At 37.4% G+C, this 18,115-nt stretch overlaps 1 protein-coding gene across 1 annotated transcript; it reads left to right on the top strand.

The window, feature by feature from the left end:
* The first annotated feature begins 5,221 nt into the window (after positions 1-5,221).
* LOC141333849 (uncharacterized) lies at positions 5,222-16,187 on the top strand. Its single transcript, XM_073838998.1, has 2 exons — positions 5,222-5,699; positions 14,847-16,187. The coding sequence occupies exons 1-2, from the start codon at positions 5,285-5,287 to the stop codon at positions 15,776-15,778; spliced, it is 1,347 nt and encodes a 448-aa protein (XP_073695099.1). The 5' UTR covers positions 5,222-5,284; the 3' UTR covers positions 15,779-16,187.
* Positions 16,188-18,115: the final 1,928 nt, after the last annotated feature.

Raw genomic sequence — 18,115 nt, 5'->3', positions numbered from 1 at the left:
GATTCTCCAGGAGTTCTTCTGTGTGTTTGTACACTTTGTCCTGTTTAATAAGAGAATAATTAATAGAAAGAAAAATCAATGCAAAATAAATCTCTGGGTGCGTCTCAATCAGCTCCTAGTTCAGTAGTCAGTGCACTAGTAAGACAGTCAGAGTTAACAGACTTATATATAAAATTTATAAAATATATACAAATTACAAAGAAGGTTCATATTTAAGAAGGCGATTTTGATTTATATTTGATATTCGATTATTTATCATATCTAATATATTACACTTTCATGAAATCATTCTCGGTTGTCATTCACTCGTTTGTGTTTGTTGTTGTCGTTTGTAGTCCGCGTGCCGCTGAAACGAATCACTGAATCATTTCACAAATTATTTAATTCAAATTATTCGGATTCTCACTTTCTCTCATCACTTCTTATCATCACACGATTGATTCATGATATAGGAGAGAAATGAGACGCACATTCTCTGTAACTAAAGGCTAAGGACTTAAGTAACACTACAACATTACAACGTTATATTTAATAATGATACGTTTATTTAACATATCTTGTAAAAACGCTTTAATTGATGCAACAATGTCCATTGGTTTAAAAACTTTAAACCCACAAACCTTTCTTCAGGCGAATCACAACAGATGAGGAGCGTGGCGCAGCTTTATGACATCACATCATCGGAGCAAAATAAAAGTCCCATTGGTGCACTGCTCTCTAGAACCACAAACACACATAATAGAAATGTTGTATATAGAATAGAATTTCGTACCCATATGATGATGCTTTTCTAAAGTCATTAACATTGTAAATCTATTAATATTATTCTCTGTTTTTTTAATGTGCATTTATAAACAGGAAGCATACCTTGCCATTAAATTCACATAGAACTAGTCAATGCTGTTGTGTAACTGTTACAAAGGGGGTGTGATGGCAAATTTGATCTATCACTCTTTTGACTATTGTAATTAATCTCTTGTTATTTTGTTTGTTTGTGTATTTATGTATTCCTCTTTTGGAAAGTTACTGAAACATTGATTTAAATTTTCTTTGGCTACTGGGGCAAATGAGGCCACAAAAAATATATATTCGTGTCAGTTTCTACTGTATTTACCACTACAGAAGTTTATTTACAATGAAATATGGCTTACATTTCCCCAGATTATTATTATTAAAAAAATGGTACATAATCTGTGCTAAAATATGATTAGAATGTAAACAAGTTACATATTAAGATCTCAGTTTTCAGTTGCTGGAAATTTATTTAACACACAAAAGTCATTAATAACAGATCCACACTGAAAATGAACAAATCTTCTGTAAGGATTAGATGGAAATGATAATATGGTCTGGATTTGATCTTTTTTCATTTCAGTGGTAATGTTCTTTTATGTAAGCAATTTTTATTAAATTTAAATACATTTTTTGCAGTGTAAAGGAATATGGTTCGTTGATTATTACCTTTTCAGTTTCGTTAGTTGTCAAAAATATGCCAACATATTCAGTTGTTACTCCATATCTTCCCTTATTAACAGTGAAAAGTTTGGGTAATACATACGAGACACAATAAACAGTTTATTAGAAACTATAACTAGAAGTACATCCATCAGAAAAAAATAAAAATATAGTATGTTGTATTAGTTTTATGATTTTAGTTAAGTTAAATGTTTTGAGAACAAAATACCTTTAATACACCTGCAGGAAAATGAAGATCATCAGACTCTTGATTGAGATGGTAGTGTGTGGCGTTCATCCAGACTTACTAAAGCACTGATTCACTGTAGTTTTATACAGATTTCAGGAGGCCGTTCTTACAGATGAAGACAAAGCTCTCAGATCACAAGCCTAAACACAGTATTTAAAGCAGTTTGAGCAGTTATTTTCAAATTTTATTTAGCTTTAGGAGTGTGTCACCTTTTGTGTTTATTGGCTGTTGATGTTTCTGATGTTTCTTCGTGTCTTTGTTTCTGATTATTAATATCTGAGTTAAATATGAATGCAGAGGCTGAAGGTGAGACTTTCCCTGATCTCGGTGATAATGAGTCTATAGTTCTGCTGACTGGATTAGAGTCGCTGAAAATCTGTGCAAATTCCTGTAACTGCTTACATCCTTTGCATATTTTATCTTCTAATGACAATCCTGAAATCTGTATGAAACTACAGTGATTGAGTGTTTTAGTAAACCATGTATTGTATCTTGTATTTATTAACTGAACTGTTCACTGTTTAAAAGGGAAGATGAGGAGTGCACCCACGTGTCACCAAGTCCTCCATAGCTCCACGATGGTCCTCAGCCCAGTCCCTCAGGCTGCCACATCAGCGTCAGCTCACAAGATGGCTGCCACGTCAGTGTCTGCTCACGAGATGGTCTACCCCTCCACCATGGCCTCCTGAGCTCCCTGATCCGCCCTGGGGGCGCCCACCGTCCCTCCCTCCCCTATGGATATTATTAGGCTCGAGAAGCGCCTTTGGGGTAATGTCAGGATTCAGTCTAGTCTGTCATGTTTTCCTAGTGTTTTTCCCCCTCTGTTTCCTGTACATATGGTTTAGTCCTTGTTTCGCCCTTTTGCTTCTTGTTCATTTGGTTCAGTCTAGCCCTTATTTGTATTTCCCCCTCGTTTGCTCGTTTGTAACCACACTCCTGTTTCAGTGTATTTAAGTCTGTGTCTGCTCACTCCCCTTGGTCCATCGATGACTTACTTTGTGTTTCATGTATATTCCTGGATTTCTGTTTGTTTTGATTATTAAAGTGTTTTCATTTATATTCCTGTTTTTCCCGCCATCTCTTTGATATCCACCACATCACCACCTGCACACGTTTGTGACATACAGTGTAATTGCCAAAGCAGAGTATTAACATTGAATGTAAAACAGATTTGTATGCAACAGAAACATGCATGTATATACATTGAAAAAGCAGGACAAATAATTAACATTTTAGAATTCTATGAACAATTTAAAATCCAATGTGGTGTGTGTGTGTGTGTGTGTGTGTGTGTGTGTGTGTGTGTGTGTGTGTGTGTGTGTGTGTGTGTGTGTGTGTGTGTGTGTGTGTGCGCATGTGTGTGTGTGGACGCATCACTGATTTGTTGACTCCGCCCTCTTTTTGTGACAGGCATTAATGTATCTTGCTGCTAGTAAGATACAATCTTGTTTTTCACCTAATAAATATTAAAGCTGTGTTTTCTTGTTTAACATTTTAAAGTTAGGGGAAAGTGTTTCAAATTTTGGATAAAATTTTATTCTAATGTCTTGATAGTTAGGACAGCTGGTGAGGAAGTGTTGCTCTGTCTCCAATTCCCCATGATTACAGTATGGACAGATGCAGCTCTCTTTGGGCAGCCAGTGCTATCAATATCTGCCTATCTCTATAGTCAGAGTATGATTGCTCAGTCTGTACCTCGTCATTTGTCTTAATTTACAGTTTTTCACTGTACTCAGATAATCTGCAGTTGCGTTATCTCCATGTAGGGCCAAATAACATTAAAGTTTACTTTGTTTTTCTGTCGTTTCATTCCAATAGGATAGATAATTTTCTTTGTGTGCTTTTATAATTTGGTTGGGCTGAATTTTGTGAATGTACAGTATATTTCAATTTCCTGATTCTGGATGTTGTTAGTCATGTTAGTTTGTTTTTGCAGCTTCAGGAGCATCTGAATCAAGGGACTTTTTTTCAGGGTTCACTTCATGGTTTTTAACGGCTTTAAAATGGTAAGAGTTGGGGTCACTCATTTTTAGGTGTTTCCAAAATTTGATGGCTCGTTTCTCAATGGGCATTAGTAGAGGGTATTGGCCTATTTCTGCCCTGCATGCGTTGTTCAGTGTGTTCCTCTGTACTCTGAGAATACTCTTACAGAACTCAGTATGCAGAGCTTCAATCAGATTTTTGTCCCATTTTTCAAATTTGTGATTTAGGAGAGGACCCCATACTTCACTGCCATATAATGCAATGGGTTCTATGACTGATTGGAATATTTTGAGCCAGATTCTAACTGGTAGTTTAATTTGGATAGATTTTTTGATGGCATAAAAGGCCCTTCTTGCTTTCTTTCGCAGTGTGTATACAGTGTGTGTGTGTGTGTGTGTGTGTGTGTGTGTGTGTGTGTGTGTGTGTGTGTGTGTGTGTGTGTGTGTACCTGGTATTTATAACGAAATGGAGACCAAATGTCCCCACAAGGATCTTAGGTCCCCATGAGGAAACAGGCTTATAAATCATGCACAATGAGTTTTTTTGAGGAAGTAAAAGTCTCCTGTGAGGGCTAGGTTTAGGTGTAGTGCCATAGAAAATACGGTTTGTACAGTATGAAAACCATTACGCCTATGGAATGTCCCCATAAAACACGTAAACACAACATGTGTGTGTGTGTGTGTGTGTGTGTGTGTGTGTGTGTGTGTGTGTGTGTGTGTGTGTGTGTGTGTGTGTAGAATGTGTATATACAGTATGTATGTGTGTGTATACTTTAGTTGGTGTTTTTCAGCACACCATTAAACACCATGTATTTCAGTATGTATTTCTCTAAGAATATGTTTTTATTATTATTAGTTTTATTATTTGCATTTTTTTTAGCAGTGTGTGAACAGGACTTTTATTTTAGCTGGTGCTGTGACGTCATAGATCGGCGCCGCGCTCCTGCATCTGTTTCAGCTGGGGAAAGGTTTGTGGTTTTATTCATTTAAATGTTTAAATTGATACAACGCGGTCGATCTACTTTATAGTTTTTACAAACATTGTAAAGGTAGTTGATCATTCTGTTACACGAGTAACAGAAGAGGTGCGTCTCATTTTGGTCCGTATTTAGTGACTCAGATGATAAACACGGATTTATTCGCTGATGGAGAAACGGACCTTTTGATGATTCACTTTTAAATCACCGCACACTGACGACATCTGCTGCTCAAAACACTGTAAATGCAACGAGAACAACAAACATGTTTAATGAATGTTTACAAACAAAAGCAGTTTTCTGTTTCTAAATTTAATATATTAAACGCAATATAATCATTAAATGCTTAATCCAAATTAAAACTATATGTAATTTCTTTTCTTTTCTGTGTTTAGTTATTATTTATTGGTAAAATTTCAGTGTTGAGCAATAATCAGGCCATTAACTCTCACTCGCACCCACACCCTTGTCAGTGAAATAGCTCTGATTGAGATGCACACAGAGATTTAGTTTGCATTGATTTTCTATCTGTTAATTGTTCTCATCTAAACAGGACAAAGTGTTCAAACACAGAAAAACTGGTGGAGCAACTGAAATCTATGTGACACACTGTTATAAAGATGGCGTTTATGAAAGAGAAGAGTGAAGACATGAAGATTGAAGAAACATTCAGAGTCAAACATGAAGATACTGAGACACAAACAAAGTTGCCGTTTATTAAAGAGGAGAGTGAAGACATGAAGGTTGAAGAAACATTCAGAGTCAAACAAGAAGATACTGATGAACAAATAAAGATGGTGTTTATTGAAGAGGAGAATGAAGACATGATTGAAGAAACATTCAGAGTCAAACATGAAGATACTGAGACACAAACAAAGATGCCGTTTATTAAAGAGGAGATGGAAGAAACATTCAGGGTCAAACATGAAGATACTGATGAACAAATAAAGATGGTGTTTATTGAAGAGGAGAGTGAAGACATGAAGATTGAAGAAACATTCAGAGTCAAACATGAAGATACAGAGGAACAAACAGGTTGGTTTTCATTCTCAAAGCTGAAATGAATATTTATGAATAATGTCACACAGGTGTAGAAATGTTGACCTTTGGGTTACAAGTCCGTCTCTCTAACCATTAGGCCACGGCTGCCCCAATTGTGTCTTTAAAGTAGATTTGTAGCACTTAATAGCATGAAGAACAAATGTTGACACAGGCTGTACGTAGACATTGATTTAAGAAACTCTCTTTGATACAGAAACATGCCATGTGAGTTATTTTTTTTTTATATATTTTCTGAAACAGTGTCATCAGTCAACGCCTCGCCTCTTGTCAGACACTGCTACATCACGTAACAAGAACAAACACTGAATGATTGTCTTTTATTAAGTGACGTAAACACAGACTAATAAATGTGTTCTTTTTTAATAAGTATACCGCGTTCAAGGTTTATGCGCATTGCCAAAATCGTCTTTTCTGTTTTTAAGTGTATCTCCGTGGCAGAATTACAGCGCTACATACTTATCTGGTATACAGTATATACTACATCAGAGGTTCTCAACTCTGGCCCTCGAGGTCCACTTTCCTGCAGAGTTTACCTCCTACCTTAATCAAACTCACCTGCCTGTAACTTTCTAGTAATGATGAAGAGCTTGATTACCTTGTTCAGGTGTGTTTGATTAGGGTTGGAGCTAAACTCTGCAGGAAAATGGACCTCGAGGGCCAGAGTTGAGAACTCCTGTACTACATAGTTGCCTCTCGAGGGAACTTCAAACTGCGTCCTCTTGGGGGCCCTATGAGGAATACCATCAGTGTGACTCGTGTCTGAAGAATACATACAAAAAGACAATGGTCGGCGACAGCTTATGATGTCACTTCCGGTACAACTCGTCACTACCGGCACTCTCAGTACAAAGGGGCACCGATAGAACACAACATCCTTTTCTTCATCTTCACTGACTTTTTGTCTGAGGGCATGTTCTCTCACCTGAGCTTTTGAAATAATGACTGACGTGTGTATGGTGTTTAAATAAACTCAAAAGTTGCGCGCACAAAAACCACGAGCACGCGAATGAAGCAAGCGCGCAAAACAGACCCACGAGAGGAAAATAACAACGCGAGAACACATCTGTGCACCCGCGAGCGCGCATTTGTACACCGCGAGCGCGCAGAACAGTATTTAGGAGTGGAAATGAATATTGGCGCGCACAACATGTAGCAGGATGAGGACAAGGCATGCTTTACGGAACCATTATGTCGGACCCGGAGCAGGTTATTTAATTTTCTTTGTGTTTCCAGTGCAATATATTCAATATATGATATTTTATTGTACAATTTCTAAGGTACTTATTTTGTTTACTGCCTAATGCATGTAGATAAAATCATCTTGAATAGTTTGTATAGGACCTTAACGACTAAAAAAGATAAGCTAATTTAAGATAAAGTTGGCTAACCCATAAATTTAGGATGTTAAAGGTTAGTTTTGACCTACATTGACAATATACAGTAAATAAATCATGGCTCAGTAGCGTCTGTAGCTACTAAACAAAGCAGCGTAAATGCAATCTTTGTGATTTATTCAAACCACAGCACCGACCCCAATTATAAAACTAGAAACGTTTCATGCTTGAAATTAACTTTTTTACAGTGCTACCACGTAAAAAAGTTAGAGCACAAAAAATATAGGAGCACCCAATTTATTTTTAGTAATGTGTCGTATGTGTTTAGTAATCTTGATTCTTCATGGCTGATTCTGATTGCAGATGTTTTACAAGCGAATGGGCTGATTCTGAAAGCCTTTTTAATATTTATTTTACGCCTTAAGCGAGGGACAGGAATGAATGAAAATATGAGTACAAGATGTTTATTTTCTCTATTATAAGTACAGCCATTTAAATTAGAGGCAGCCACTGCATTTTTAAAGAATCTACAGTATAAATAGCAAAACATAAACGACACAGTTCTTTCTTAGTCGTGTAAACAATAAATGCAGCCATAATCAAAGTAGGCTACTCTTTCAATATTCAAAGTGCAAATAGACCGAATTTTCCCCCCATGATACAGAGCTATAGACAACTATACAACTTATTATAGCCCACATACTAATAACAGCCTAGATATTTTATGTAGCCTAATTTGCGTGCATTGGGGAGTCGCTCTGTAAACGTGGGGTATTAAAATTGCTTTTGAATGCACTTGCACGTTTTACTTTCGGTTTCATTTTAATGATCGCGTGAATCAGCGGCGCTGAGCGGGCATTCTACAATACAAGACATTACTTTTACAAAACCATTTGAAAGTGGGAGGGCACAAACAGGATTTTGAAAAACCCCAAGTGGAAATTACACCCCTGCATGAGCTCAACTCTGCCGCTGAGTTATCATTTGTGAATGTATGCCGATTTGTACAGTATACCGAGACTGAGGCGCCAGAATGCCACAGTTCAGCGGAGCGCAGTGTCAGTGACATCTCTGCTGGACGCGACAAAGTTGCAAATAATTTTATCTTTGAAGCCCTGCATTGAGCAGTCCCTCCAGAAATTCGCGATGTTGCGATCGCGCCAATTCACGCAAATTCAGCCAATCCCCGCGATTTATTTGCGGCCTTGCAATTTCATCCAATCACCGCGACTTTACCGCAAATTACCTGCAAATATCACTGCGAAAGACCGCGCAAAGCAATTCAGGGCTCGAAATTACCACCATTTTTTACCCCCTTTAATGCCTAAATGCATCTTCATGAATTAGGCATAATGAAAGATTTTTGTTTTTGATTTGAATTATTTAAACTATTAATTTACAGATCCGGATGATATATTACTCTAACCTTTATGAGCAGAAATGAAGTTTCACATCACACCGGCACTTCCATGTCCTGCAAGCCAGCTTCAGCATTCACTCTCTGCACAAACGACTGGATATGCGCCTAATATAGCACACAGTTAGGTTAAACGATTAAACTAATATTGTGATATACTTGTGATATACTAAAATTAATTGAAATCGTGATTACTTGAGACGGCTAAATTAATCTGCCGCTTGGTCGTTACTTTAAAAAACAAAAACTTGAATTCAACAAGTAAAAAGTGTTCCAAATATATTTCTAAATTTACTTTATAAACTAAATAAACGAAAATAAATGTAATCACTTTGCTATTAAAAACAGCAGCTGTGTAATAGGAAAGAGAAAAAAGGTCCAGCCGGCCTCGGGACAGTAATTCTGATGAGCTGTCGGACAAGGTCCAGGCGAGGTTGTACACATTTTTGCAACGAATGTTTGTTTAATAGCCTATAATTAATAGCATAGGCTATTATTTATTTGATTTATTTTAGCGTTTTGTAGGCTGCATTGTTCACTGACGGAAGTGTTCAAATAAACACACATGTTTGTTAATGTTTGAGACTCATTTATTTTGGGTTTCAAAATAATATATGCATTTTATATATAGACATATATATACACAAACGTTATATATAATGTATATGTAATATAAAATATAAATACCGCGCTAGTTTTTTCGTTCGTCTTTTATTTAAATAGCCTACCTTTTAGGTGTAGGTAATTACTCACTGTGCTGCTAATTTCTTATTTGGGAGTAATTTGTTTGAACGAATATTAGGTGTTGCGCTGATGCTCTAATCTGTTGACATTTCCGAACGCCTTCCTGCAGTTGCTTCATAAAAGCGGGCTTTCTTCACAAAAAAGTGCATGTGTCATTAGTATGAGAAAAAAATTGTCGGGCTGGGATCGGGCTCGGACATAAATATCTTAATGCCTGTTGGGTTCGGTTACTGCTCTGTTGGACGCGGGCCGGGTTCAGACAGAAAAATGCGGCCGATCCGCACTCTAGAAAGCACGTTCAGCACCGCCGAGAGTTTCGTGCGGTCGTTAAAACGAAACCAAAAAGGCAAACGCGCACACACATTCAAAAGCAACTTTGATACCCTGCGTTTGCAGAGCGACTCCCCAAGCGCTCAAATTAGGTTATATAAAATATCTAAGCTGTTATTAGTATATTTAGTATATCCCTCTATTTGCACTTTGAATATTGAAAGAGTAGCCTACTTTGATGATGGCTGAGTATATTGTACACGATTAAGTAAGAGATGTGTTGTTTGTTTTTTGTTATTTATAGGCTACTGTAATTGTTTAAAAATCCAGTGGTTGCCTCTAATTTAAATGGCTGTACCTATAATAGGGAAAATAAACATCTTGTTCATGTACTCATTTTCCTTCATTCTTGTCCCTTGCTTTAGGCATGAAATAAATATATAAAAAAGGTTTTCAGAATCAGCCCAGTTGCTTGTAAAACAATCAGAATCGGGCATGAAGAATCTAGATCGGCAGATAACTAAAAAGAAATTGGGTGCTCGTAATTTTTTTTTTTTTTTTTTTTTAGGTGCTCCTAACTTTTTGAAACAACAAAACTTCATAACGTTTGTAAAACTAGGTCTGTGGTGGTTTCCTTTTGTCAGATGTCAGGCAGGCCTTGCGTGGTCAAAGGTGGTAGTGCTATCGAACTTGAAAGGGGCAGTTAACAAAACTATTTTTCATGCTTTCACACAGTAGTTTCATCAATCATTTATTCCAGTGTTTACCCTACATAGACTTAGCCGTGTCACCGCGGCAACAAAATGCTAAAAGTCTAAATATTTCCCCGGGACAACATGATTTTGTCTTAATTGAACCTGTGCTGCAGCCTTCTGTAGAAGCAGCGATTGTCTGCTGTCCGATCTGCATGTGATCAGAGCGTGCAGAAAGCCGAATTTTTGAATTCCTGTGCTTTGGGGGAGTACGCATGCAAAGAACACTTTAAAAATTCGTAACATGTTTGTGAAATCTGTCTTAAAAAATCGCAACTTTTCCCGCAACTTTTTGAAAAAGCTGCCGCAAAATCTGGCATTTTAGGCCGCAACAATCACAAAAAAATCCCGCGAAATCCTGGAGGGACTGATTGAGCTTTTGAATGACCAGCACCTGCCTGCGAATTCATCTATGGTTTTCTCTTCTCTTTCACACTCTTTCACAACTGTTTACGTTTTTATATTTATTTTTCTGCTTATGGCCCACGCCCCCCCTGCAATACTCGTGTGCCCCCCCTTGCGGGCGCGCCCCCCACTTTGAGAACCACTGCTGTATTTAATATGCAGGACTAGCATTTTGTGCACTGTTATGTCTGTGCTCTAATCTACGATCAGGGTGTGTCATGGAGCATTTTTAACTTTACACATCGTCTCATTCTGCACATAGGCATAATTTTTGCTTCGCAAGCTTTCTGGTATACTCACATACTTTGCCATGTGATAATGAATTTGTTGAACCGACAACATAGAAGCATTCATGTTGATGGCTAGTAGAATATTGTCGATGAGAACTTAAACTTGCTCGGGTCAGATTTCTTTACAAGTGACAGCTCGTTCCTGTTCTCTCGGTCTTTGGGCTTTCCCCCTGCAGTGTACCGATCCCCATTCCCATCCTACATCTTCTTACAATTTCAACTGCTTTCAAATGACTTTTGTGCTGAATGTGACGCTTGAGGTAGTCCAGCTTCCATTCTGTCCACACTTTTCCCCCAAAAAACTCACTTGATATTTTGGCTTCGCAACATGTTTTGCAGAGCAGACCTTTCTCGCTCGAAAAATAAAAAATCTCACCCAGTTTCACCGTTTTTTCTTCTGTTTGTACATATTCTGACAGCCATTCCATCTTAAAAGAATTTCATTTCTTTTTTACTTTGGCTTGGTGAGGAGATGTGCCACTGCTGGTTTGTTTTGCCATTCTTATAAAGGGTCAATATAAGCAGCACTAGCATTGTCCACACCGCTTTGCTAGCTAAAATGTACGCTGTAGCACGAAATATAGTAGATTTCTTCAAAAGCAGATTGTCAAGACCTTTTAATTGTCCAACATCAAAAGAGAGAACAGCGAACCTGTCACTGTATCAGCTCACAACAGTCTGTGCAGTAGTTAGGCTAGCGAAAGTTTTGTAAAGAAATGAAACCAAGTTGCAACACAACAATTTCTCGCACTCGCACAAATGCTCCCAAATATAATTTGAGGTCGCGCAGATTAATTACAGTAGCAATTTCGAGCCCTGAACTAACACGGCTGTGTATGAATGCGTGTATATTATAATGCATTTTTTTTCATGCGGTCTTACAATGAGGCAACAATGAACATACATTACTCTGCTGAACATAATTAAAAAAGGATCAGGAGACAGCTTAAAATGTCAGCGTTTATTTTCAGATTTCAAAATTTCAAATATCATCAAGTCTGAATAGAAAAAAATTAAGAACCTTCGAACTGGCCGCTCTTAAAAAGTCTGTGTCACACGGCCAGAAGCAATTACCAAACTGGTTCCGTGTTTATCATACTTCATGACAGTGAATCAAAGTTATTAATTATACAGGCTACATTCAAGATAAATTGGTAATATTTGTTTCTTCAACACTATCTAAAGTTTTAATGCCTGTATAAAACAAATTAATGCTTTTTAATGCCATTTAAGGCCTTAATTTTCACAAAATCAATTTAATGACTTTTAATGCCCCGCGGAAACCCTCGCCTACATGACCTGCAGGTCTAGGTTATCCTGGGTACTTAGCCATTTCCCCCTGAAGACGTGTCCTTGATTCCAAGCCTTGAGCTCTGCCCTGGGTCCAGTCTTCTGTCCCCATGCAAGTAAGTGGGTAACAGCTCGGGCCTTTGGCCGAGAGGGAGATATCATTGTTCCCCATAGCGCCCCCTAGAGGATGCTCGTTCTCTATCTAAGGGAACCATGGTTACATACAGAACCTGAGCCGTTTTGTGTCAGTTTCATGGTTTTGTGTGGACGCAGATATTTCTTGAGACGAGGCAAAAAAAAAGATTGGATAGGGAAAGCTCTGACATTGTGTGGATGTAGCCAAACTTTCTACTTGGACAAACGGATGATTGATTTAGTTGTCCAAAGAACAAGCACAGCAGTCCTGTAAACTTTGGTTCCGGCCACATTGGTTCCCAAGGAAAATGGAGAAGTTAATTATTGCTGTGGCGGGTTTCCCCATAATCTACGACGTGTCCCTGTTTGCTTACAGGGACATAAATAAAAAAATTGATGCATGGACCAAGGTGTCTGAGATTGTCTGTGTTCCTGGTAATTTGCTGATGTGCATTAAAGTTATATATTTTCTGTAAATAAGCGGGAATTGCATGCTAACTTTAGCGCCAGAGCACGCAAAAAAAGTGTTTCTGCTGTAAAATATTTGTGACATATCGACGCATATTGGATTAAACAAAAAATAGGTGTTGTAGAGAGCTGCAGTGAAAATGTTGACATCTGATTGAGACAAGAGGTGTATGTCAATGTCTCACAAACAGTCATTTCACACAAATTCATGTTAATGTTAATTAAAGACCAAGGCTAGTAAATGTCTCCTATTATGTTGAAATTAGACTAGCACAACCATGAACACAAAAGCCACACCACACAAATGGCTTTTAATTGCTTTATTTTGTTAGCAAACATGTAACTACAATTCAATTCAGTTTCTTATTTTCACGTTTAAAATTTTTAATGAGGTTAACTTACACAAGATCGACATGCTTGTTTGCTTTGCTGCTGCTTTAAATACAAGACCTAGCGTTTGATCGTCAGAGCGTCAATGAATCTACAGCGTCGCTGACAGGGCGGCCAGAGCGAATTTTTTGACGCTCTTGTCGGCGGCGGTGTGAACGCACAGTTAATGTCAATTTATAGATCAAATTGATCCACCATGGCAAATATACAGTATTTGTACCATTTAATATATTTGAGATGTTGTGTTTTCCTCAGTCTATATTCTTCTTAAGAATGTTAGAAAGTCATACAAACATCCATTTTGTTGTCAGGAGTGGATGGGGTTTACAAATGTAAACAAGCGCTTGCACAATATAATAGTAGTTTAATAATTCTGAGGAAAACATACATTTTGTTAAAATATTTGTTGTTGGACATTAAATGTGACACATGTATTATTATAAACTATAGTGTAAGTGTATTTTTATCATAGCAGTAAATGGAAATTAATTGTAAGCTGACTAATACAGTCCTAATTACTAGCTCAAATGAGTAAATGTCTGTTCCTCTTCCCAGTTAAAATGTAGGCTGTTTTCTAATATTTCATTTTTAATTTAGTGTTTTAAAGACTAGAGAGAAGAGCTGCATGGCTAGACACTTCTGATCAACTGAATGTGCAAGTAGCAACCATGGTAAATAGTTTTCATATTTTAAAACAACGTAATTACGTCTTGGGCACAAAACATTAAATACATTTGTTTGCAGCCTAAGTTTATATTTATTTTATTTATTATTTGAGAAAATAAAATCAATAAACTTTTATGTTTGGACTGATACTAAAGTCAAATAATTGTATTGAGAGAGTCAGTGGTAAGTAAGATCAGTGCATTCCTATTAGTCCATGCTACAGGACTGAATTTAGCCTGAGGGTTAGGCTTCCTCGGACCAGGTTAGTTTAACAGCATTAGTTGCCAGAGTTTGCCAGTGCTCCGGCTGCATGTTCCTGTTGTGTGTGTGCACTTTGATGGATTAAATACAGAGCACAATTCGCCATACTTGGTCACTTTACTTTTGACTTTTTCACTTTCAATTGGTGCAAAAATATAGCCTGTTTACTTTTAAAGGGGCAGCCATGGCCTAAAGGTTAGAGAGTCGGACTTATAACCCAAAGGTTGCGGGTTCGAGTCTCAGGTCCGGCAGGGATTGTAAGTGGGGGGAGTGAATGTACAGCACTCTCTCCTCCCTCAATACCACGACTGAGGTGAGTCCCTTGAGCAAGGCGCCGAACCCCCAACTGCTCGCCGGACGCCGCAGCAATGGCTGCCCACTGCTCCGGGTGTGTGTTTGTGATGAATTTTTCACCCTTTTTTTTCCCTAGTCGCTCTCTAAATTTGTTGAATTTTATCCTCTAGGAGACATAAAAATGGTATATAATAATTGAGATCAGTCTATATAGATTTTCTAGATTTAATTAATTGTATAACCGCCAACTTTATCTCTGTTGGGTACAGGCCGACCAGGATCAGGTTTGGAGACCCTGGTATAGGATCTAGCATACATGCATTACATATCTACATGTTTTGATGTTAATTGCTTTGTGCCATTAAACTGGGTTTAACTTTTATCACTTTGTTTTTCCACCTTAGACCTTACATTGCTGAAAGAGGAGAGAGAAGAACTGAATGAAACTGAAGAGAAAGATCAGTTTGAAAATCTTCATGATTTTGTATCTGGAGAAAAATCTTTTTGTTCCTTAGAGTCTGAAAAGACTTCTAAACAAAAAAGTGCTCAAGAGACAGGAACTATGAGTAATTTCACTTGCTGTCAGTGTGGAAAGAGTTTAAAAGAACAAGCACACCTTAAAAGTCACATGAGAATTCACACTGGAGAGAAGCCTTACACATGCAAAGAGTGTGGAAAGAGTTTCACTGAAAAAGGAAACCTTAACAGACACATGAGATTTCACACTGGAGAGAAGCCTTATTCATGCAACGAGTGCGGAAAGAGTTTCACTGATAAAGGAAACCTTAACAGACACATGAGATTTCACACTGGAGAGAAGCCTTACGCATGCAAACAATGTGGAAAGAGTTTCACTGAAAAAGAAAACCTTAACAGACACATGAGATTTCACACTGGAGAGAAGCCTTACACATGCAACCAGTGTGGAAAGGGTTTCACTCGTAAAGAATGCCTTAACATTCACATGAGAGTTCACACTGGAGAGAAACCTTACACATGCAAACAGTGTGGAAAGAGTTTCAGTCAACGAGGACAACTTGACAGTCACATGAAAATGTACAATAGAGAAACGCCTTACAGATCCCATCAGTCTGGAAAGAGTTTCAATGAAAGTGGAAAAGTTCACCAGAAAATTCACATTAAAGTGAGTCTTTTTACCTGCCAACAGTGTGGAAAGAGTTTCACTCATAAAAGATACCTTAACATTCACATGAGAGTTCACACTGGAGAGAAACCTTACACATGCCAACAGTGTGGAAACTGTTTCAGTCAAAAAGGAAGCCTTGACAGGCACATGAAGATTCACAATAAAGAGAAGCCTAACAGATCCCCTTAGCATGGAGAGAGTTTCAAACAAAATTTATAGAACGGACAGTTCCGGTCCAAAGTTACAGTTGAGGTCAAAAGTTTACATCCCCCTTTAAGAATCTGCAAAATGTTCCCTTGCCAAAACAATCCTAAAGGATTCCAATTAGAGTCCTATACAGGCCTCCTCAAGTGATAGAAATTCTAAGCAATGTGTTTTGTCCATGTTACACTTTACCTTGTCAACTAGCTATATTGTGTCAGACTGAGCTTAATGCATAAACGTGCAAAGAATAATATGGACTATGGAAAATGTGTTTGCTCTGTCTACAATGTGAGAACTTCACATTTGTTTGTCATGAATTGAAGTGAGAACTCACAGGAAGTGCACAAATGTTTTTTTGATTGAAGCACAATAAAGGACACTGTTAACATTTTAACATCAGTGTGCATGGAATTAATTTACACACATCAGTTACTTGCTCACTTCTACCACCAACTTTGGCAGCTTTGTGGAAGGCTGTAATACCAATTTTTTGGAACCATTCCTAAAGGATTGTATTAGGAATTAGGGTTGCATCGATATGATACTCTGGATCAGTATCGACGCCGATCCAAGCTTTTTGAACGGATCGGATATCGGTGATGCGTGACCGATCCAAATTCGATACCATTACCATAGTTTGAATAAATAAATAGCAAGAAATAATAGTCTACTGTAAAACTATTATAATTTTCTTACAAGAACACAATTATTTTAAAACATTCCCTTAAAAATAAAATGCATTTAAAATATGTTGCGCTGCTTACACAACCACTATGTGACGTAAGTGTGACAGACGAGTGCAGAGGGAACGTCTACATGCAAAGTCTACCTCAGCACGGTAAACATGTCCCTGATTTGGAAATATTTTACTCTTGATACAGCAGCTAGTTGCACTGCAAATTTTAATATTTACAAAGCCAAAGTTTCAAGAGGTGGAAGTAGTGTTTCAAATTACAACAGCACAAATTTAATCAAGCATCTTCAAAAGCATCACGCAAAAGAACACAAGGACTTCGTACAAATCAAATGGAAAAAGGATGAGTCAAAGCAACTGACCTTGCCTAAGCTGTAAAAAAGGGCCCTACTGTCCAACCATTTCACTCGCATTTGCGACTGAAAATTACTGCATGCGACTATGAAAAAAATATTTAGGAGTACCATGTGCGACTGACCCGATTAGCATATCTGTGTTTGCGCTCAGGGGAGCTTCAAAGGTTTCTATGATTTTTTTGCAAAGTTGAATAAAGTATCACAGACATATCTCACCAATCCTTTCATAAACAAAGTGTAGAGAGGGTGTATATAGACTGACGGTGCAGTATAGAGAGCTTTGTTGATTGTAATAGAGATTTGTGATATTGCGAACCGAGTGACAGCTTTTAATACTTTCTAAGTTTATAGATGAGATATTGTTTAATACAGCAGTTAAATAAGAAGTTATTATTAAATGACTTGCATTGTCTGACTATAACACTATTGCCTGATTTTGCTCTTTTTCGCCAAGTCACAACTGAGCCGCTGTTCATCTCCATTCAAACACAGCGGTGTTTCTTTTATGAATGAAAGTGCGTTTTTAAACAAATCTAGTGAAATGATTCAATTTCCCATTCAAATAGAGAGTCATTTGCTTTATTCCTGAATGAACCAGCTGTTCAAATGAATCAAATTAATGAAATGATACAGTAATTAATTCAGTGTCTTGCCGCCACCTGCTGGCAGATCTGTTCAGTTATTTATATCTGTAATATTTCTGTTTTCTAAGTGTTATTTTTAAAACATTAATCTTAATATGAATTCATGAATTTGACTGCACTCATGCATGTCACTCTTTTTCCCCCCTTTTTCATCCAACAATGTGCAAGCAGATTTGGTATTTCTTTCTTTATCTAAAACAAATAAATCTTAATGACGAAGTGAATTGTACACATTCTTTAGTTCTGAAGCTAAAATACCCCAACTGATATCGGCCGATGCTCAGAATTTTTGGTATCGGATCATTGAAAAAATGATATCGTTGCATCCCTATTAGGAATTGTCTTATAGGACAAGGTATAAATGTGCTGTATGATCATTTCTACAGGATTTTAATGAGATCCAATTTCATCTTGAATTTTGAAGGATTCTACTTATCACTGCATCTATTACTTTAGTTTTTGCAGTTTACTTAAACTCATCTTGAGTGAGTTTAGTGCAAAAATTTCAAAGAAACTAATAAGATTGATTAAACAAAAGACAAATCAACAAATGTTCTATTTTAATTTCAATAGTGTTTAATTTAGTCTTTCTTTCACAAGTTCACTCTTACAGATTATAAACTGAGGG

This window comes from Garra rufa, chromosome 4, assembly GCF_049309525.1.
Source record: "Garra rufa chromosome 4, GarRuf1.0, whole genome shotgun sequence".
Taxonomy (NCBI): domain Eukaryota; kingdom Metazoa; phylum Chordata; class Actinopteri; order Cypriniformes; family Cyprinidae; genus Garra; species Garra rufa.
The sequence above is the reverse complement of the archived record's forward strand: the minus strand, read 5'-3'. Positions and strand labels throughout refer to the sequence as shown.

Excerpts from the sequence above, each read along its gene's own strand:
- LOC141333849 (XM_073838998.1), top strand. The coding sequence starts at position 5,285 with ATGGCGTTTATGAAAGAGAAGAGTGAAGACATGAAGATTGAAGAAACA. Across the intron at positions 5,700-14,846 it reads AGATACAGAGGAACAAACAG|ACCTTACATTGCTGAAAGAG; the intron begins GTTGGTTTTCAT and ends TTTCCACCTTAG.